General features: G+C 41.9%; 1 protein-coding gene across 4 annotated transcripts in view; it reads left to right on the top strand.

Annotated features, from left to right (window-relative positions):
• LOC143295902 (zinc carboxypeptidase-like) overlaps positions 1 to 22,079 on the top strand; it is a 35,292-nt gene that overhangs the window by 804 nt on the left and 12,409 nt on the right. For 3 of the 4 annotated variants that reach the window (XM_076607585.1, XM_076607584.1, XM_076607586.1), the window contains exons 2-6: positions 1,606 to 2,406; positions 5,079 to 5,180; positions 8,592 to 8,764; positions 15,543 to 15,638; positions 20,915 to 21,016. In XM_076607585.1, coding sequence (XP_076463700.1) covers positions 1,734 to 2,406; positions 5,079 to 5,180; positions 8,592 to 8,764; positions 15,543 to 15,638; positions 20,915 to 21,016 — 1,146 coding nt within the window. In that variant the 5' untranslated portion in view covers positions 1,606 to 1,733. The remainder of the gene's footprint in view (positions 1 to 1,605; positions 2,407 to 5,078; positions 5,181 to 8,591; positions 8,765 to 15,542; positions 15,639 to 20,914; positions 21,017 to 22,079) is intronic. The other variant, XM_076607587.1, reaches the window with a different exon arrangement.

The following is a 22,079-nucleotide window of genomic DNA, read 5'->3' as shown; positions in this document are numbered from 1 at the left end:
ATTTCCTTTGTCTCTTTTATTTGTTTGCTCGTATAGGTACTTTGAAATTGCTTTTCGTTTATCATGGAGATTGTTTGCAAAGTGTCTTCCGTTGGTTAAAGAGTGAATCTGTGTGTCTGTCTCTTTCTCTTTGTCTGTCTGTCTGTCTGTCTCTTTCTCTGTCTGTCTCTCTCCCCCTATCTCTGTCTGTCTATCTCTCTTTCTTGCATACACACAGAGTTGTATTAAACACACACACACACACACACACACACACACACACACACAGACACACACACACAGACACACACGCGGACACACACACACACACACACACACACACACACGCGCGCACACGTGCGCGCATGCACACAAACACACACACACAGAGTTGTATTGCAAGCAATGCACCTACATGCACACATACAAACTTGCACTTTTTCCTTCCACCTTCCCTCCATCTCTCTTTCTCATTTCATCTTCTCTCTCTCTCTCTCTCTCTCTCTCTCTCTCTCTCTCATTGTCTCTGTCTCTCAACGCATAAGTTGAATGGAAAACAGACACACGCAGGCGTGCGCACACTGACACAAACACACACACACACCCCCCCACACACACACACACCATCTCTCTTTCTGTCTGTCTGTAAAAATCAAGCCACTTTAACTCATGACACTTACAATAGGAAACTGACATAAATTTTGACAGACCAGACACACCCATTATATGACATGAATAGTAGATGGTCATACAGAAGTGACAGGTTTTGAGCTCCACATGTAAGAACATCCCATGATATGAATTCATTATTCCCACAGCCATTCGAGCATAATTATATTCAAAAAAGGCAACCATCTCACTTACAGGACTGTGACATTGTACACCCTTAACTTCACTGGCAGATGAGTGCATAAGTGCTGACGTTTTGTGTGCATATGAGAGTGTGGTTGAGCATGCACATGTGTCTTTCTAAGTGTTTAGTAAAGGAATTGGGGTCAGGGGAGGTCAGAGCGGGGGGTGGGGTGGGGGGGGGGCAGGGGGCGGGGGTAGGAGGGGTGTGTGCATCGGCAAGCGTTACTGAGTGTGTCCATGAGTGACTTTTAGATTACATAGATTTTATATTGATTTATTGGCATAATATATATTATGTGTGTGCATATGTGTGTGTGTTCTTGTTTCTGAGTGTGAATCCATGTGTGTGTGTGTGTCCATTTTACTGATATATGTAGATTTATTTGCTGGATGCTGTAATTTATACATATTGATCATGATGTGCTACAATTTATTGTCTTAACTCTGTGTTTGTGTGTGGGTGTAGGTGTGTGTGTGGCTGGTTTTAGCCTATCAACAGTTACTGTGGATTTATTATTTGATTAGTTTTGATTTCTTTTAACGGTATCCCTGATTATATTATTGATGTGTATGTAATGAGCCTCTGACTGCACAAATGAATTTCTATGTGGATTGATAAAGTATTTTTATTTTAATTTGATTGGATTTGATTTTGATTGGATAATACTTGTTGATTCTCTTTTTCAGTTAAAAATAAAGTTAATTTTATTCTGTGGTTCTTACTCTTTTTAACATTTTGTTCTGCTTAAGCTGTAACTAATTTGATCTGTGCAGATTATAGATACAGAATGTAAGAGTGGATTGTGCAGAAGGAATGTCAGACTCCACAAGAATCATCTTACTTGACCAGTAAAGACATAAAAGTGATAAAAATATCAACAACAAAACAGATCTCAAGAACCATGTCTCTGCAGTGGTGGTTTGGACAGACTGATGTCATCATTGCTTTCCTTGGACTGATGTTTACCATGCACACTGCCTGTACTTTGGATGTTAATCCGCAATATGAGCGCTACCTACCTGACTACCATATCTACCACAATGTGTCACACATAACTCACCATCTCAAGACACTGGCATCAAGGCACAGCGACATCATGCACATAGACTGGACCTACCAGTCCAGGAGTGGCATACCCCAACTGTTGACGCGAATAACCAATTTCTCCCAGCCATCAGGGAACAATGTGGAAAGCTTGTACACGATTGATGAATCCACACTGGAAGATGTGCCAAAAGTGCGTGTGTTGTTATCATATGGGGAGCATGCCAGGGAGTTCTTTCCTGTGGAAAGTTTCTTCCACTTGCTGAAGAACCTCACAGACGGGCTGGTGGCAAGAGAAAGCAGTTATGAACAAAGGTTTTCAAAGATGATTCTCTCTCACTTTGATATCTTTATCATTGTGATTGCAAACCCTGATGGACGGAAGATTGTGGAGTCTTCACAGAATTATTGTTGGCGTGGAACCAGCACTGGGGTGGACATAAATCGCAATTTTGATTGGCAGTTTGCTCAGAAGGGCAGCTCCAGCAATCCCAAGGACGAAGAGTTCCGAGGTCCCTTTGCCTTTTCAGGTGTGTGGGTTTGTGAGTGTCAGTATGTGTTTGGGTGGATGAATAAGCATGCATGCATGCACACACACACACACACACACATATATATATATATATATATAATTTTTGGCTGAGTGTATTTCTGACTGTGTGTGTGTGTGAGAGGGGTATGTGTGTGATAGTGTTTTTGTATGTGTTTGGCAGTGGTTCTCTTTAACATGGCTCATGAGAGAAAAAGAATGAAATTTTTGGCTTACGTGCATGTAAAATTTGCACACAGCACGAGTGTTTGTAATAGCACAGTGTTTTGGTTGTCTCTGTATCCATGTGTGTGTGTATGTGTATCCCTAGCAATTTCAAACAAATTCATTAACTCTTGAAATACTTTGTCAATGCCAAATTTAGATGAAATGTTTATAACCATACAAATGACAGGTTGTAAGTCTTTTGGATTAAACAGTATTATCAGATCATGAACACTTTACTCCATTTAGCCTCTGGATCCCCAAGATTTTATTGGGTAATTTCTGTTCATTGCCAGAAAATTTGGTTTAGAATTAAAGATGTTGTGACATTTTCCTTCTTGCTTGCAGTTAAAAATAAAGAAAAACAAATTCTGGACAGAATACACAGAATGACACCAACTTCACCATCAACATTTTTCTTGCATAGAAACATTTTGAAGAGGGTACTGAGTTAACTAGAATTGATATTCTGACAATTTCAGTCAAGGCAGCCATCTTGCCTGAAAAGCCTTGTCACTGTTGGAATCCTGTATTGAATTGATAACTTTTTACCAAGAGAAAGATTTGTGCATAGGCCTCATCACTTATTCAGTTACTGTATAATGTCCCAGAATGACCAACAGTGTCAACAAATGTGAATTACACACCATGCAGTGTCAGTGAAAGTTGAAAGTTACACTACACAGTACACAGGTGGATATTAATATTTTTCAAGTGTACAAATAACTTTCGCCATCATGTTGAGAGAATCTATATCATACTTTTTAGTCGTAAAACAAAAAAATACCAATCAATGTGGGCTGCTTAACATAAAACTGTTCCATTTCCAACACACAATTTTTGGTTCAACAAAAACTCATCCTTGAACCAGCTGCGGAAGTGGATTTTTCAGCCCACTGCTGGCTCCTATCCACAGTTAAGCGTGCTATGAGCTTAAATAGGAAGACTTGGACCATGCAGTTGAGTATCATCCACTTCATGGATTTGTCTCTGGGTGTGTTGCTCAAATTTCCTGACAAACACTGTGAGTGTCTGTATCTCTTGGCCTGATTAACACCAGGATATCATTATGATTATGAAAGAAAGTGCAGAGTACAGCCTTGTCATGTGTAGTCCCAAACCTCCATAGCAACATCATCATTATCACCAATGTCCACCTTCAGCATTAGTACAATAAAATTTTTAAATGTCCTCAAATCTGTGGCCTAAGAGTAACCTCAGTTTCAATCCCATTCTACTTTTTTTTTTTTTCTTTTTTTTTTTGCTGCCCCATCATCTGCACCGTTTCAGTGGCATTGCTCATTCCAAGTCCCCCTTACATGGCCACACCAGAGTTTGTCCATCATATTACTTTTGTGCTTGGTGTGAGTCCTGTCAAGGACTTCAGTACTGGCAGATTCATGGGGGACGGTCAATAACACAGACAGATCAAAGCTGTGAGTGCCAATGTGGAAACTGCGTGTTTGCCAACTCCGTCATGCCTGAAGAAACCACATGTTGCAGAGACAATGATTTGACAGTTGCAGCTTTTAAAGACAATGAATGTGATGGGCATGCATTTTGCATCACAGAATACCCATTGTTTCCATCAGTTGTTCAAATCCGATCAAACCTGAAAGTTGGCTTTGCTCACAGTCAAAGCGACATCATGATTGACCTTTTTCTGTCTTTTTTATACAGGTAAAGTTTATGCATGGGGTTTCTTAATAAATTCTTTTTAACTTTTTGTGTATACATATCATTTTCTCCCCTTTGGGGATGCTGTTGGTCTTTCAGTATGAATAGCATCAATGCCTTCTGGAAATTCTGTGCTAGAAATTTGCTCTTTCCAGTTAGTGTCTTTATTTCTGCCTTTTATCTTCCTTCACTGTTGTCTCCTTTTTCTGCCTTCCCAGCCCATTCCCCTTTCTGTTTTTCAAGCAAGCCTTGACACTTTTTTCCTCTTTTCCACAGTCTATGATGTACTGTCTTTGCTGTTTTGCTCTGGTTATTAGGTAGTGAGATTGTTAATACTGGGATGCTGTCCATTCTGCAGTGTTATTTGCCTATATGGCCTTTTTATGTATTTTTTGTTTAGTTTTGAAGTATTTCTTTTTCCTTTTTTATGATTTGTATGTTTACATTAAGTGGAAGGGTTAATGTCCTCAGCACAACCAAGTCTTATTTGCCCTAAGGAGCTAAATGGTTATGATAATGTGTCATGAACTGTGTTTTGTAGGTTTATCTTAATGTTTTTTTTATGTATGTGACAGTTACGTGTTGAACATTTATATATTTGGGCAGTCCTCATATGGCCGTGTGCAGTCATGGACCATAAGCAACAACAATAATAATAATAATAATAATCTCATTGTTATTATCATTTCTCCATTGCTCCATTTTTGATGACTGTTTCTTTAGTTTATAAAATTCTTTTCAACCAGACTGATTATTGCTGTTCTGTTACAGAGCCAGAGTGCAACGTATTTGTTGATGTAACACGGAGGATAAAGTTTGATGCTTTTTTCTCTTTCCATACTGGTGTGCGGCATATTTATATGCCCTTTGCAGGTAAGATTGCTAGCATGATTTTCGTTATATTTTTTCTTTGCTTCTTCTATGGTGCATTTTTAGTTAATTTTTTTATACTTGTCCCAAAATCTTGACATAGACACAGACATGCTCAGGCACATTCTGTCACAGTCAACAATAGTCAGTAGTCTGCAGACAGTGAATGTCAGAGTGCATTGGTGGCCAAGTGGTTATGTATTTGCGAAAGAAATTGGATAATCTGAGTGCACTGGTTTGAATCCCACACTCTCCAGTATTTCCTGCCCCTCCACGACACATTGAGTGGTGGTCTGGATGCTAGTCATTTGATTGAGACAATGAATCAATGTCCTGTGTGTAGTATGCACTTACTACATGTGAAAGAACCCACGTCAAGAAAAGGGTTATTCTTGGCAAAATTCTGTAGAAAAATCCACTTAGATTGTCAACCCACAAAATTCTACAAGCAAGCAGTGGCCTAACAATTTGGCCATTTCCTAAAGAGGATATGTCAAGGTCAGGAGATAGCAGAGAAGAAACATAAATACAAGCATAAATAATCATGCTCGGCACACCAACACACTTGAAGTCCAAACATTAAATATTATACTTCATATGCACAAAAATATGGGGGAGGTGGGGGGTGGGGTGGGGGGAAGAATAATGGGTGATGATTACAATACATGGTGTCCTTTTTTTCCAGATTGTTCTTTTCAAATTGCTGTCCAAATTACCCCATTAGCACTTGCTGGATATAAACTTTCTTACCTTTGGGGTGACAACAAAATTTAGCAGTTAATTTTTTAAAACTCGAGCAGCATTGGTGGTCATCTTCCTCCAGAACACCAGCACATCCTGCGTCGCTCCTTGGGTCTCCCCATCAGCCGAATATCCCTGGCACATTCACCATGCCGACTTCTCCAAAAAGAATGCAGATGAAAAGGAAAACCAAAACCTGCAAAGCAGACTTGGACAGGTGTTAGTGCTTAGCAAAAGCCTCACCTGCCCTTGTATGTCCATGTGCAACCCCTCAGAGAGCGTTCCACTAGCCAAATTGACGGATAATATATTTAATTAATAATAGATAAATAGAAGAAAATATATTTAAATTTGGAACCACCATCCAAAAGATACACTATGTACAATGGCAGTGTCTGAGTACCACACATGCACTGAGCAGAAGTGGCAAACGTGACACATGAAAATAATCATAACTCTTGCACCAAAGTCTTAATATTTATCCATTATTTGTTTCTTTTCTTTTCTCAATCTATGTTCACTTATTTAACTCAACAAAATATTGATGAATTATTTATTCTAAATCAAAAGAAAGGTACAAACTTTTTCAACTATATCCTCATATAATTAACAAAATTCACATAGCACATGAGCATGACATTCCTGCTGTTAATTCTTTAGCTAAATGGATAGCTCAGGGATGCCATTCCTCGCCATAATGGAATGAAAACAAAACAGATCCCTAACAATATCACATACCTCAACAGGTTTCAGAGTTTATGCTGTACAACAAGTCATACAGCATATAACCTTCCCCCCAACCTAACAGCATATAACCTTCCCCCAAACCTAACAGCATATAACCTTCCCCCCAACCTAACAACATATAACCTTCCCCCAAACCTAACAGCATATAACCTTCCCCCAAACCTAACGGGCCTGTCACTACGGTGTTTGACCCTGTGGGTCTCACTGTTGCCTGAGTCTCCAGACACTAGACCCAAGGGTGCAAGGTTTTAACTCTACACCCATGTAGTAGTTTTGACCAGTCGCGGCTCGCAGCACTACTGCGCAAGTCAGCTGGGCTGATCTCATGCCCAGTAAACCCCCATCTGTTGGTTTATCCCTTTAACCAGCACTCTTTTTTTTTCCTAGGGCCGTTTTGAGATTGGCCATGACAAAGACATAGGAAAACAAATACACTTTTATGAAGAAAAGAGAAAGAAAGAAAATGGTAGTGCTGCACTACAGTGATGTTCTCTCCCTGGGGAGAGCAGCCCGAATTTCACACAGAAATATCTGTTGTGTCAAAGAGTAAAACAATACATAAGGAACTCCCTGCAGTGTTGCAGTTAATGTCTTTTTAGCAAAACTAATCATCTTTTATGGCAGTTTTGGAAAAAATCAGTTGGGAAAATCATAGAAATTAAACCAATAATAAAAATGTTGCACTGTATTTTAAGAATATTGCAAAAACTTAACAAGAAATAGTGAGGACATGAAAGTAATCTCTCCCATACCTGTTCTCAACAAAGACAAGCCAGTTGAGATCACCAGTGAATTCAATTTTCTCAGACTTAGATTTCTAATAATTAGAAATGGGAGAAATATACGGGGAAAATGGCAATACAACACAACAATGCCTGTACATTCTATAGTGCCTCAAAAAGTTTGGAATAAAAAAAGAAATTATAGCTGACTTTTACCTTCACCATTACTCTTTGGTTGGGACACATTTCAGAAGCTGAAATCAGAGCTCTGAACAAAATTGTAAGAATTGCCATCACTACCAGATCTGATCTTCCATCTCTGGATCACATATATCATCAGGAGCTATTCAAAAAAGTGAAGTCAGTCAGCCAGGAAGAATCCCATCCAGATTTTGGGATTTTTTTGATGCTCCAGCCCTGAAAACAAGAGTATAGCTGCCTACATGGTGGGGTAAAAACGGTCATACACATAAAAACCCACTTATGTACATATGAGTGAATGTGGGAGTTGCAGCCCATGAACGAAGAAGAAGATGATCCCCTCGGATTGTCAGTACAGAAGTATTAAGACCAAAACCAGTCCCTTTGCCAATAACTTTGTCCCCAAAGCAGTCAATGCCCTGTCTCTTGAAACAGCCAAAGTGTATAAAAGAAAAAGAGAAATGTGCAATCAGCAGCCATTTAACTGTAGATCTAGTCGTTAGCTCTGTATTGTGTAATGTGTGGCGTATATTATTGTGAGCACATATGTTAACATGGTCTGAGTGTGTGTGGGGGCAGGGGGCATGCTTGTGTGTGAGTGTGTGCCTGTACTTGCACTTATATGTGTCACAAAATTCATCTGTATTTGTGTTTATGATTTTTTATTCATGTTTGTAACCTTGATATATAATCCCCCCAGTATTCCCTGTGACCCCAGTACACTTGGTAATAAAGACATATTCTGTTTTATTCAGTTCTGTTATAATCCAGATGAAAGAACTCAACAGATTGTCATGTTGTGTGCAGAAAAAGAAAATCATTTGTCTTTTTTATTGTTTTTGTTTTTTCTTTTGTTTTACTCTTGAAAAGTGGTTTGTTGGTCTGTTTTTATTGCAAAAGGAAATAGTGAGTTCTATCAAATGAACACTTTTGGCTTGAGTTTTATTCAGTCAACAAATTTGGTTTATGTTTTTCAGTTACATAGTCTATCTCTTTTCCACAGACACTGCTTCCAAATCATCAAAGCGTGTTCCGCCAAATTTTCTGGCTTTGTCAGAGCTTGCCTTCAAATTGTCCAGAGCCACCAAATACCAGTTTCAGTACGGGAAGGCCTACAGTCTTAACTTCTACACAGCAGATGGTACTGCCTTTGATTACATGGCTGGTGTTCGACAGGTCTGCAATTCTCTTGTCAGTCTAAACCTATGTCATGTTTCATTAAATATATATACTTACATATATATTGATGTGGGATTTCATGAAATGTATCTGTTCTTTGCTGGAAATCCTGAGATATATATATATATATATATACTCAAAATTTCACCAGCAAAATGTTATTGACTGTTGACTGGTAGAACACTGGTTTGAGTCCCAGCAGAGGCTCCTACCCAAAGTTGAGTGTGCTATGAGCTGAACTGGGAACACAAAATTGAGAATCATCCATTTCACAGATGCATTTTCTGGGAATGGTGCTCAATATTCCTGACCAACTCTGCATGTGTCTGTATCTCTTGGACCTGGTCACAGTTAAGGTTTGGTTCAGAACACTGTGGGTCATTTGACCGGTTCACCACTAAATGAATTGGTCATTTTCAAAATGAATGGGTCAGGAAAACCATATTCCTGCCTCCATTGCCCCCACCAGACTACCCACATCCTCAAAATTTGTAACTGAATTTATACTTTGTGCATTACACTTGTTGTTATGTGAAATGATCTATGTTTGAACATTCACACACACACACACACACACATACACACACACAGACACACACACACACACACACATGCATATACATATATATATTACATGCATATATATATATATATATATATATATATATATATATGTGTGTGTGTGTGTGTGTGAGAGAGAGAGAGAGAAAGAGAGAGAGATTGACAGTATGTATATACTGTGTCATGATGAACACAGAAAACACAACATGCAATGCTGAAACACTGACTTATGCTGACTACTCCAGATACTAAGTGTTCAGTATGGTGCAATGAACACAAAGGAAAAAGTAGAAACAAAAGCAAAGCAGTACAGCTGAAAGACATCAGATCCACAGCATAGCTATCACTTGCCTTGGTCTAATCCCATCATTTGAAGAAAGTACCTTCCTCTGCTGTGTGGGAATCCAAATCTTCACTGTTGCAAAATGTATATAAAATATCCTTAAGTAGCATGCCAGCATAATGTGCTGACCTGTTTAATTCTGATTGTGTAGACACAGAAAAAAGATCTTAATGCACTTTAAAATGATTATGTTATCTGTGTCAGTACTTGGGTTATAGAAACCCGAACATACCCTGAAAATGAAGTATGGTTGCTAAAATGACAAAATAAAAACGGGTATGCATGTAAAAGTGTACTTGTACATATCGTGATCAGATCTCACTTTTTCTTGAAAGGGCCACACTCAACAAAGAAGCATGGGAGATGCCCACAAATGCTGAAGAAGTCTCTCAGGTTCAGTCTCAAGACATGTGCAGAATGGAAATGATTCTGTTCTGAACACTCATTCAATCTTTCTCAACATTACACAGCCCCTTTGGTGGCTTGCTCCACAGAGCAGATGTTTTCTTATGGCGAAATGTACACATACCGAATCCATTCTCAGTAGAGGAGACTGGTGGTAAAGGAAAAGGCTAAACTGTCAAAATGTTTGAAGGCGAGTGTTGCTAACTTATAGTGAATGCGGGACTCAATCGGAAGCCAGTGTAACCGATTCAGCAGAGGTGTAACATGATCAGATTTCTTTTTGGCGAGAACCAGTCATGCAGCATTGTTCTGAATTTTCTGTAATCTGTTGATGGAGGAAGATGGTAAACCTGCAAGAGTGGAATTGCAGTAATCAGTCTGGAAAGGACAAAAGGGGAAACCAACTGAGCCATATTTTTCTCTGTTATGTAGGGTCTGACTGAGGCTAGCCTTCGGAGATGAAAATTACATGAGTGACACAAGAATGAAATTTGGTTGTTCATAGTCCAGGTTTGATCAAGATATACACCCAGGTATTTGGCTGATGTTTGAAATGCTACTGAAGCAGGGCCAACCCTTAGACACAGCCTTACTCTTGTGATATAGGAAGGAATGCTGTTCCTTGACATTGGGAGGAAGGAGGCTCACAGGGACAGGTGTGATGCTCTTACCACACCCAGCTCTCCGCCACTGACCACATCACTAAAGGACGCAACTGTGCTTTTGCGAGTTGCTGTGGTTACTGAAATAGTTACCTCCCTTGGCCCAACCTAGCACTCCGCTTCCAGTGCAGGTGTGATGCCTGCCCCCCATACCCCAGCTGGGGGGGGTTCTTTTCCAATTCTCCAGTCTTCCTTCACCGTTCACCTCCTTAGGCCTAACCTCATCCACAGGGGCCTACCCAAACCTTGCCCCACCAGCTGATGTCCATGCCTGAGCCCTCAAGCCAGGACACCCCCCATGGTCCAGGGCACTACAGCAGCTACATATGCCAACACAGGCTTCTGCAGCCAGACTGCCATGCAGGCAGGCCTCACACACACATCTGCAGCTTACCTCCAGCCCACCATGTCATCGGCTTACACCAGTCATCCAACAGCCAGCATGTGTACAGAGGACGACCCCCAGGACTGTGACACCCATGCAGCAGAGGAGCACCAGGACTTGTTCTTTGCAGACATGCTCCTTACCTCTTGCACTGATGAGGGTCAAGAATGTCCCCCACCCAGGTCCACCCTGACTGGGGCAGAGGACCTCCAAGGGTACAGTACTATTTTGCAGGATAGCCCCCACCCAGCACTAGTTCAGTCCTCCATGATAGCAGAAGCCCTTCATCATGCCCAAGCATGATTCTGGGGCCAACCCTACCAGGAAATCCCTGCCAGGTCAGTCCTGGCCTTCACAGGTGCCTGGGAAAAGGAAAACTCAAGGGAGATTAACTGATAAACTCCCATTCTGCAGAACATCACTACTAACACCCTGCCCAAATCCATCAAGGCCGCTTCTGTTCCATGTCAAAACACACACCTGTGTCAGAAACTGTGGGTCATGGTATAGTATGTGTGATTAAAAGGAATTTTTTCCCCTACATTTCAGTTAATCTGACATACTTACCATGAATGCAGTAAATACCCTGCCTCCTCCCTCTTTCTATTTTTTGTATATCTCACTGGTTACATTTCAAGTGCCATCAAAGAGGGTGCTGTTAGGCATGAAGAAGGGATTTAATATATCAAAGAGGTTGTAAGCTGCAGCAACTTCTGATTTCTCTGCATGAGCATGGAAGCAGTTTGCACGGGACAGGAAACAGACTTTTGCTGGTGTCTGTAACAGTGGGTAACGATCAAACATAATTTTTTGGAGAAAACAAACTTCCTTTTCATGAACAGAGGGCTGGATGTAAAAGTAATGATGCTCTTGAAATAAGACATATTTTGTTTTGATATCCCCTATGCTTCCATGCTTGGGTGAGTTCCTGTCGACGTCTTGTCTTCTGTGCCAGCAGATTTTTGTGTGGCTGTGTATGGAGAACTCATGGCATGGAAGTCATGCCACTGAAACAGTGCAGATAATAGGGCAGCAAAAAAACCAACAAAAATACATGCATGTGTAACTGTGTGGTTAAGGGGATAGAAAAGGGGATTTAAAAGAATTACTGAATTAATAGGATAGAAAGGATAGAAAGCCCCTTGCACAAGCCAAGAACATATAGAGGTCAGTCACAAAGGATTTTCTATTGTTGTATTTTAAAATAGTTATGAGGAAAGGAGAGAAGAAAAGGAAGTAAAGAAAGTGCAGCGATGATGTGAGATGCTGGCCTTTGGGGTTACACACAGAGAGAGAGAGAGAGCAAGCTATAGGTGTAAGCAGGTGAATGTATGTTTGTTGGCAGGTTTACGATAGATTTCTAAATGATTCCTGAACCAATTTACATCAGTTAATCACAAAACAAAGAGCTCAACACCATCTTTCTTTTGAGTATGAAACGAAGTGCTGATTATTTTAGATGAATTTATAATCTTAAATCAAATCACTTGAAACTGATCAGTTTTAACAAGTTCGTAGCTGAAAATTTAACGTAGGCAAACACTAATCGTATAGATTTAAAGGAGGAATTATAACAATTCTGACAGTATATAATGCTTGTAGTTTTCTGATCTGGTGAAAGAGATAATAAGTTAAATAGTGTGTGTCAGAAACACACATTTCAACTCGGCCCAAGCCAGCAAGCAACACTGGTTGTGAAGTGATTGTCTCTAAGTGTCAACCAAAAAAATCAGTTTTGTAGCTTTTAAGTGTCTGACCTAATCTCATCCAAATACTATAATAGTATGGCTGAAGGATGTCATAAGCGATCACATACAGAATTGAAGATTGTAGCATTATATGTGATGAAAAGACAAAATGATGTAACCCTCAATGTTGTACTCAGCTGCCAAAGGATTAGAAAAACTCAAAATAGGATTTTGACTGATATAAGTGTGTATGTAAGCGCCACAGACATAATCTGGCAGTGAATGACACATAGATTTGGTTGTTAAATGTTTGGAATATTTGTTTAGAAGGGGCTTCCATTCAAATTTTGAACGGCGTCACACTTGTATAAATGTGCGAGTGAAGATCGGAAGGTCAGTTGCAAAATGTCATCTGCAGTGGCTTGTGTGTCAGGTGGTCATTGTAACCATTTGAGCGCTTGGCTACATCCCCCCCCCCCCCCGCCCCCCCAATCTGTTGAAATCCACCACCTGCAATGGTTAATTAAATGTAATTCTTGTGAGCAGACTTAGCTGAGCATCAAACAAGAATTATGGAGCAGGTAAGGGGAGATAATTTAGCTGATAAAAGATAGCAAAGTGATATTTGGAGTGACCTCAACATTGTTAGGAACAATACCCTTCTCTAAGATAAAAATGGCATTAGCCAAGTTAAGTTATGGGTTTGAACTTGTTCCAATTGTGCCCATCAGTCAATATGTCATTGCACTGCCTGACTTGTACTTGAAATTAGCAAGCATTTCAATAACAAACATATGTCTTTACAAAAACAACATGGCAAGACTGGCCATTGGTTAGGCAAGAATAATAATAAGAAATACAAATAAGGAGAAAAAAAAAGTACACCCAAAAGGCGCAAAACATGAAGTCTGCTAAACTGGCTGAAATAAAAACAAAATAAAACATGTGGATGAAGGATGAGACAGTTGGCATTGCATAGACCACATGGCAAAGACAGGCCGTGGGCTTGCCAATATAGACAAGAAAATAAAGTGGATAAAACAGTCCTTGTTGCAAACAGACTAGAATTTTAACATCTATTGTCCATTGTGGGGGAGAAAAGAAAAAAGTCATTTATTCTTAGTTCTGGCTTTTTCTTTGATGTGCTGGAAGTGCCTTGGCATGGGGGCTGGTGCTGCAGAGGGAACATTTCGGGCCACAGCCTGGGGTGCTTCTGGCACATCGACAGGTGGAGGAGTCCTATGTCTGGGTTGGGGATGGGGTGGCAATTAATGCCCCACCTTGTCATCAGACTCTATGTCAGAGTCCTGTGGAGATGGGACTGGAGGCCTATGCCTGGGTGTCAATACCAAATTTGGCTTAAGAAGAGTAGGAAAAAAATCTTCAGTCATACTAACAATAGGTTGTAAGCCTCCCGAATTAAGCCATGTTTCCCATATCATTAATGGTATATTTTGTCATGGCTATTTCCGGGATTCTGAAAACACTATATTACCGGTACTACATCCCAGTTGCAATAGCATAGGCGGTGCTTTGTAAGAAGACAGCATGACCACACACCAGAGGAAAAACTGCTGCTGAGTCACTTCATTGGTGTTCAGTAGTGTCTGTTGCATACACAGGACACCACATGCTAAGCCCCCTACTGATGACAATAATCGCTTGGTCGTGGAACCATACTGAGTGAATGTTCTTTCTAGAATGGAGTCCACCACCATGTCCCTCCAGTGATAAACTTGATGAATCTGCCTATGCCAAAGACTTTGACAGGACTCACCCCAGACATGGAAGTGCAGAGGATTGAAACTCGGGTCACCATGAGAGCAGAGTGTGAAAGGTTACAGAATTTTGGAGAATTCTAAGGATCTTCTTCTTCTGTGTTTGTGGGCTGCAACTTCCACATTCACTCGAATGTACATGAGTGGGCTTTTACGTGTATGACTGTTTTTACCCTGCCATATAGGCAATCATACTCCGCTTTTGGGGGTGTGCATGCTGGATATGCTCTTGTTTCCATAACACACCGAATGCTGACATGGATTACGGGATCTTTAACATGCATATTTGATCTTCTGCTTGCATATACACATGAAGTGGGTTCAGGCAATAGCAGGTCTGCATATATGTTGACCTGGTGGATCAGAAAAATCTCCACCCTTCACCCACCAAGCTTCATCACCGACATTCGAACCCAGGACCCTCAGATTGAAAGTCAAACGCTTTAAACACTCAGCTATTGTGCCCGTCGAATTCTTAGGATGATAATGATTATGATGTTTCTATGGAGGTCCATTATTTTTTTTAGGTTTTGGGACAATGTGACAAGGTTGTTCTCTATGCTTCCTTTCATATTATATCCTGCCATTAATCAGGCATGAGAGATTCAGTCACTTGCAGTGTTGGTCAGGAAATTTGAGCAACATGCCCAAAGATGCATCTGTCAAGTGGATGATATTTGACTGAGTGGTCCCAGTCTTCCCATTTAAGCCCATAGCATGCTTGACTCTGGTTAGGAGCAGACCACAGGCAAAAAAAAAAAGAAAGAAAGAAAAAAAAAGACCACCGGGAATCAAACCCACATCCTCCCAGTTATACATCCATGATACTAACCACTTTGCCATGTTGACCATGTTATTTTGTTTTTAGTTAATCTAAAAGTTACTGTTGCTTCATTAAAACTTCCAGGCAGAGAACTAAATTGGTGCACAATAAATTGTGTACTGTTTTTCAGATTCCCTTTTGTCTTGCCCTGGAGATCTGGGAGAACAAGCAGCACAAGGGTCACAGCTGCTTTGACCAGTTCAATCCTCACAGTGAGCAGTTGATGGTATGTGACCAAATGTATTCATTTGTTTGGTGGTGTATTATTGATTCTTTGCTTTTTTGTATTTGTATTTCTTTTTATCAGGGAGAGCTCGTCGCTACACTACAGCACCTCCCATTTTTTTGTATTTTTTCCTGCATGCAGTTTTATTTGTTTTTCCTATCGAAGTGGATTTTTCTACAGAATTTTGCCAGGAACAACCCTTTTGTTCCCGTGGGTTCTTTTATGTGCGCTAAGTGCATGCTACACATGGGACCTCGGTTTATCGTCTCATCCGAATGACTAGCATCCAGACCACCACTCAAGGTCTAGTGGAGGGGGAGAAAATAATGGCGGCTGAGTCGTGATTCAAACCAGCGCACTCAGATTCTCTCACTTCCTTGGCGGACATGTTACCTCTAGGCCATCAGTCCACATTGTTTTTTTTCTTTGAGAGAGAGACAGACAGACACAGAGAGAGACCCTTTAATCATCTAATTAGTAATACCTAGTGTGCAGAATACCCAATTAGTAATGTTAGTAATCTAATGGGCATGGACTGACCATCACTAACACCCACTTCCAACAAGCGGACAAGTACAAGAACACATGGATACACCCCCGCTCTAAGCAATGGCACATGCTGGACTATGTGATTGTCCGGCAGAGGGACAGAGGTGATGTTTCCATTACACGCTGCATGAGAGGAGAGGACCATCGCCTGGTACACAGCAAGATGAACAGCAGACTTGCACGCAAGCTCAAACCAGCCAGGCAGAAACCCCCTAGAAAGCTGAACATCCACCGCCTCCCTATCACCAAGGACGTGCTGCAGCAGCAAATCCAAGCAGCTCTCCAAGAAATTCCTGCATCAACTGATGTAGAATAGGTATGGAGCACCTTTAGAGATGCTGTGTACACAGCAGCAGCTGACACACTTGGCTTTGTACAGAGGAGCCAGAAAGTCTGGTTTGACGAGAACGACTCTGGAATCTCCAAGCTCCTGGACACAATGCATATATGGCATCAGGATCACATTCCTGATAAAGACTGCCAGAGGAAGAAGGACCAGTTCTTGCAAACCAGGCAACTCGTACAGAAGAGGCTGCATGAGATGAAGAACACCTGGTGGGAGAGAAAGTTCAAAGAGCTTCAGTCCGCTGCTGATGCTCACAACATGAAGACCTTCTATGATAGTCTCCGAGCTGTGTATGGGCCAAGAGTCACATGATCAACCCCTGTCCGAGCCTTGGACCAGACCACCCTCCTGCCAGACAAGAAAGACAACCTTGCCCGCTGGGCAGAACACTTCAACACCCTCCTCACCAGGGACTTATCCATATCTGACGAGGTAATTGCAGCCATCCCACAGCTACCAGTCATTGACTCGCTAGCTGCCCCTCCCACCAAGGCCGAGACCCGGAAGGCCTTGAAGCTGACAACATCAGGAAAAGCACCAGGAGTGGATGGAATCCAGGCTGACATCTACAAGTATGGAGGCGAGGTGCTGACAGACAAGCTGACCACCCTGTTCCAGTCTATCTGGGAGAGAGGGGAGGTCCCCCAGAATTTCAAGGATGCTTCAATTGTCCACATTTTGAAACAGAAGGGAGACAAAACATCCTGCGATAACCACTGTGGAATCTCTCTCCTCTGCATCGCTGGCAAGATCTTCACCCGCATCATACTGAACAGACTGGTTGACCATGTCTCCAACACAGTCATCCCTGAAGCACAGTGCGGCTTCCACTCAGGCAGGGGAACATGTGACATGGTGTTTGCTGTACGCTAGATGCAAGAGAAGTGCCATGAGCAGAACAAGGAGCTCCACATGGTCTTTGTAGACCTGACTACGTCCTTCTCAAGTTTGGCTGCCCAGAGAGCCTAATCCAGCTGATTGCGTCATTCCACGATGGCATGCAGGCGAGAGTACAGGAAAATACTGACATGTCAGATCCATTCCCTGTGGTAAATGGAGTGAAGCAGGGCTGCGTCCTGGCACCCTCACTGTTCTCCATTCTCTTCTCTGCCATGCTGATTGACGCCTTCCAAGACTGTGACCGGGGCATCTACATCCAGTTTCGCACAGGTGGCAAACTTTTCAAGTTGTGGCGACTCGACGCCAGGTCCAGAGTGTTTGAGGCACTGTTGAGAGAGTTCCTCTTCGCTGATGACTGCATGCTTGCTGCACACACCCATGAGGACATGCAGTTCATTATGGACAGGTTCTCAACCTCCTGCAGGCGCTTTGGACTCACCATCAACCTCAGCAAGATGGAGTCCATGTACCAACCGGCTCACAGAACGCCAGTGCCTCCCCCCCACCTGCAGTCAAGATCGATGACACAGAGATCGTCAGTCGACAAGTTTTGCTACCTGGGCAACAACCTATACAGCAATGGAGCCCTTCTTGCAGAAGTGACGCTGCACATCGCCAAGGCCAGCTCCGCCTTTGGCAGACTCAACAACAGGCTGTGGAACAACAAAGGCATCAGGCTCAGCACCAAAGTCAAAACCTACAGAGCTGTCGTACTGACCACCTTGTTGTACAACTGTGAAACATGGACGACATATCGCCATCACATCCAACAACTTGAGCAGTTTCACCAGAGATGCCTATGAAAATCCCCGGCATAAAGTGGCAAGACAGGGTCTCCAACCTCCAGGTCCTAGAGAGGAGCGGCCTGCCCAGCATCGAAAGCCTGCTGATCCAGTGCCAGCTATGCTGGACAGGACATGTTTTCCGCATGACAGACAGCAGGATCCCGAAGATGCTTTTGTATAGCCAGCTGAAGGAAGGCCACCGCAAACTTGGAAGACCCTGCAAGCGCTTTAAGGACACCTTGAAGACAAACCTCAAAGTCTGTGACACAGACATCACTTCCTGGGAAACTGATGCCCTTGACCGCTCTCGCTGGAGGATGCTGTGCTCTAGTGGCATAGAGATGTTTGAAAACAAGAGAACGCTGGCCATTAAGGAGAAGCGTGAGCGAAGGAAGCAGGGCTCAACTTCTGGAGACGTTTTCCCTTGCAACACCTGTGGGAAGTGCTGCACATCCAGAATCGGCCTCTTCTCCCATATGAGGACACACACCGACAGATAAGCCTGCCTGCCTACTCATCCATTGGTCCGACGGGAGACTCCATCATCAGAATACCTGACTAGGAAGAGAGGGTTCTGGGTTTGATTCTTCCTCCCATTTGTATAGGAGGTAGTCTGGTTGTTAGTCTTTCAATGAGATTATAAACTTATGTCCCATACATAGCATACAGTTCCACACATGAAGAGAGAAATTCTACAGAAAAAAATCCACTTTGACAGGTAAACATATAAATGGGGTATTGGGGGGAAAAAAGGAAAAAGGGTGGGATGCCAGATTATGGTGATATGCTCTCTCTGGGGATACCAGTCTGAATTTCACCAAGGGAAATGTGTTGTGACTGAACAATACAACACATTCAGTACAACACAACATAATACAACAGAACAATGTAAAACAATACAATGCAATACAACAGAACTCAAATCAGTAGACTTGGTAGTCCATCATGTCCAATGATGACATCTATGCGCTTCTTGTTCTCGTTTGTTGTGGACCCACATATTGCTATTGAGTCCCAGTTTGGATGTACATGGGCATCCACTGTGAAGGCAGGGAAATTGTCTGGGCTCTTTGGGCATTGCTACTGCTGCCTTCCTCTTTCGCAGACATCGGCAATGCTGCTGTAGGAATTCTCCTTAAAGCTGTCAAGTACATGATTTGTCAGAGCACACCAGCCAGTCCTATCATGTGCACTCTCTAATTGTTTTGGGGGTATTCCAGCATACACATTGTTGGCCTTTATGCAGTCTTTGAAGCATTAAGAAGACAATCCTCACTTTCTTTTGTCAAGGCAGAATTCACTACAGAGGAGCTGCTTGGGGATTCTGGAGTCATCCATTTGAATGGTGTGCTCTGTCCATCAAAGCTAGACTCTGGGGGTGATGGATTTAATGCCCATGACCTGTGCTCTGGCCAACATCTCTAGATTTTTTACCTTGTCCTGCCTGAAGACTGCACAAAGGCTGCGTGTGTGGAAGCTCTCCAGAAGTTTGATATGTCTTCTGTACAAAGTCCAGGTCTGACAACTGTAGAGAAGGCTGGAGATAAGACTATGTTGTAAACTTTCGGCTTGGTTGACAGCTGGATGTTTGTGCTGGTTCAGTCTCCTTCAGTCTGCTGAGTGCTTGGCTTGATTTGCAGATCCTGATGTTGATATCCTTGTCAAAGGAACCTTCACTGGAGATGATAATGCCAAGGTATTTGAACCCCTCTACAGTCTTCAGATCTCTTCCCTAATTTGAAGTGGAAGGGCATCGGGTTGCAGACAGTGGGGCAGACTGGAGTAGAACTTCTGTTTTGCCAAGACTGATGGTGAGACCAGAGATTCAGGCTGCTTCAGCGAATTTGTAACTGATCATCTAGAGGTCTGATTCCCATGTGCCACCAGGGTGCAGTCATCAGCAAAGAGGGCCTCTAGGATAATCATCACCACTGTTTTTGTTTTGGCAGTCAGGTGGCAGAAGTCTTAAAGGGACTGGTCTGTTCTGTGCTTCAAGTACACACATCTTCAGTGTATCTTACAGTATCTTACAGGATGCCAACTCTGCTCTTCTTCAGACACCCATATGCTTAGGATCCCCTCTGCTCGAACCAAAACGTATGACCAACGCAGTTTTTCATACAAACCCCCTTTCTTTGGAATCAACTACCTCACCCTCTCCATCACTCATCTTCACTGCAATCTTTCAAATCCAGTCAGAAGACCCACCTTTTCCCCTCCTGATTAATTCTCAACAGCTCATCCATTTCCAGTATGAACTAAAATGACTATTTGTGAGTGAGTGAGTTTTGTTAGTTTCAGGATTTGTTGGTAGTATTTTTGATTGTGTACTATTTACGATTGTGTGCTATGACGTGTGTGTGCATGCACATGTGCTTGTGTGTATTGTGGGGGTGTTGGGTGGTGGGGGTGGGGGGGGATGGATGAATAGTCTTCAGTGATGTTTGCTATCTTGTGTTCAGGTTTTCCTTTTTAATATTTACATATGTGTTCTATTTGTAAATGCCTAGGGCTTATTTTCAAGATCAGGCATAAATGTTCAATAATAATAATAATAATAAGAGCATCAGTACTCCGAACGACACAGAACAATGTATCATATTAAAATACAATGTAACACATGCAATACAATACACTTCCTTGTCAAACAAAACAATAGTTGGTACAGTTCAGTGCAATATGATGCTATGTTGCAGAGTGCAGTGGAAGACTTCCATCCCTTGTATGTAGAAATTTTCTCTTTCCTTCGCCATTGGAAGCTGCAGCAATTTATGAGAGGCCCTACATTATCTGCTGAGGTTAGTTTACATTTTCCAGTGGAATTTTTTTGACTGTTTGTGTTATGAATACATTCAGAGTTTATGGTGCAAGATAGGAAGGTGGAATGGGTGTGTGGGTTTGATAATGTGCTTGTGTGGATGGGTTGATGGGTGTTTGTGTGTGTTTATGTGAGGAGAATGGTCATCTGGAAACATGTATGTGAAAAGACGTTAAAAGAGGGGGGAAAAAAGTGTGGTGTGACAGCATCAGTTACAGCATGGGGTAAACATTAAAGTCCATTTTTACTGAAGTTAACATTTAACATGACAGTAGTTATGCTGCCATATTAACACTGTATAGCTTACAGACAAGACAAACGTAACATGTCTCATTTTTCACAAAAAACGCTCACAAATACAACCACATATACATACATATGTGTGCTTGTGCATGATTGCACACACACATGCATCAACATGCACACATCCATATACACACAGGCATGCATATACACACTTTCAAACACATACACGCAGACAGAGACATAGAAACGGGCACATACAGACATACAGACACACACTTACACACACACACAGTAAGACAAAACTGAAACTAGATTCTGGAAAACACCACAAGATTTTTTTTTTTTTTTACTTACAGGGATGTGAGAGACATGTGAAAGTGCATAAATGCGGAAATGCACTTTTCAATTCATTCAGTTAAAAAGAAAGCTTCAGTCAGTTGGGCACTGCTGTAGAAAAGTATCTGTGCAAATCCGGGAAAAAAAACAGGGGAGAGGCTGACACTTAGATGTGATATGCTGCTGACAGTGGCTATTGCAATGCTACTGCCAATGTATTCGATGAAAAATCGGGACTGATAAAGAATACAACCCCTCCACCTTCTTGATTTCATCCATCCCAACAATGAAAGGCCCATTTCTCATTTGTTCTATGTTCATTCAATGAACTCTTGTACCAAACATTATGCATTACTTAGATCTGGGAATCTGGGTGTGCTTCTTTTCAAATCCAGAGATTCTTATCACATTGAGTGAGTTTTTAATAAAGAAAAAATAACAGCACCACAAGATTAACTTCA

The sequence above is a fragment of the Babylonia areolata genome, chromosome 21 (assembly GCF_041734735.1).
Source record: "Babylonia areolata isolate BAREFJ2019XMU chromosome 21, ASM4173473v1, whole genome shotgun sequence".
In the NCBI taxonomy this organism is placed as follows: Eukaryota; Metazoa; Mollusca; class Gastropoda; order Neogastropoda; family Buccinidae; genus Babylonia; species Babylonia areolata.
The sequence above is the reverse complement of the archived record's forward strand: the minus strand, read 5'-3'. Positions and strand labels throughout refer to the sequence as shown.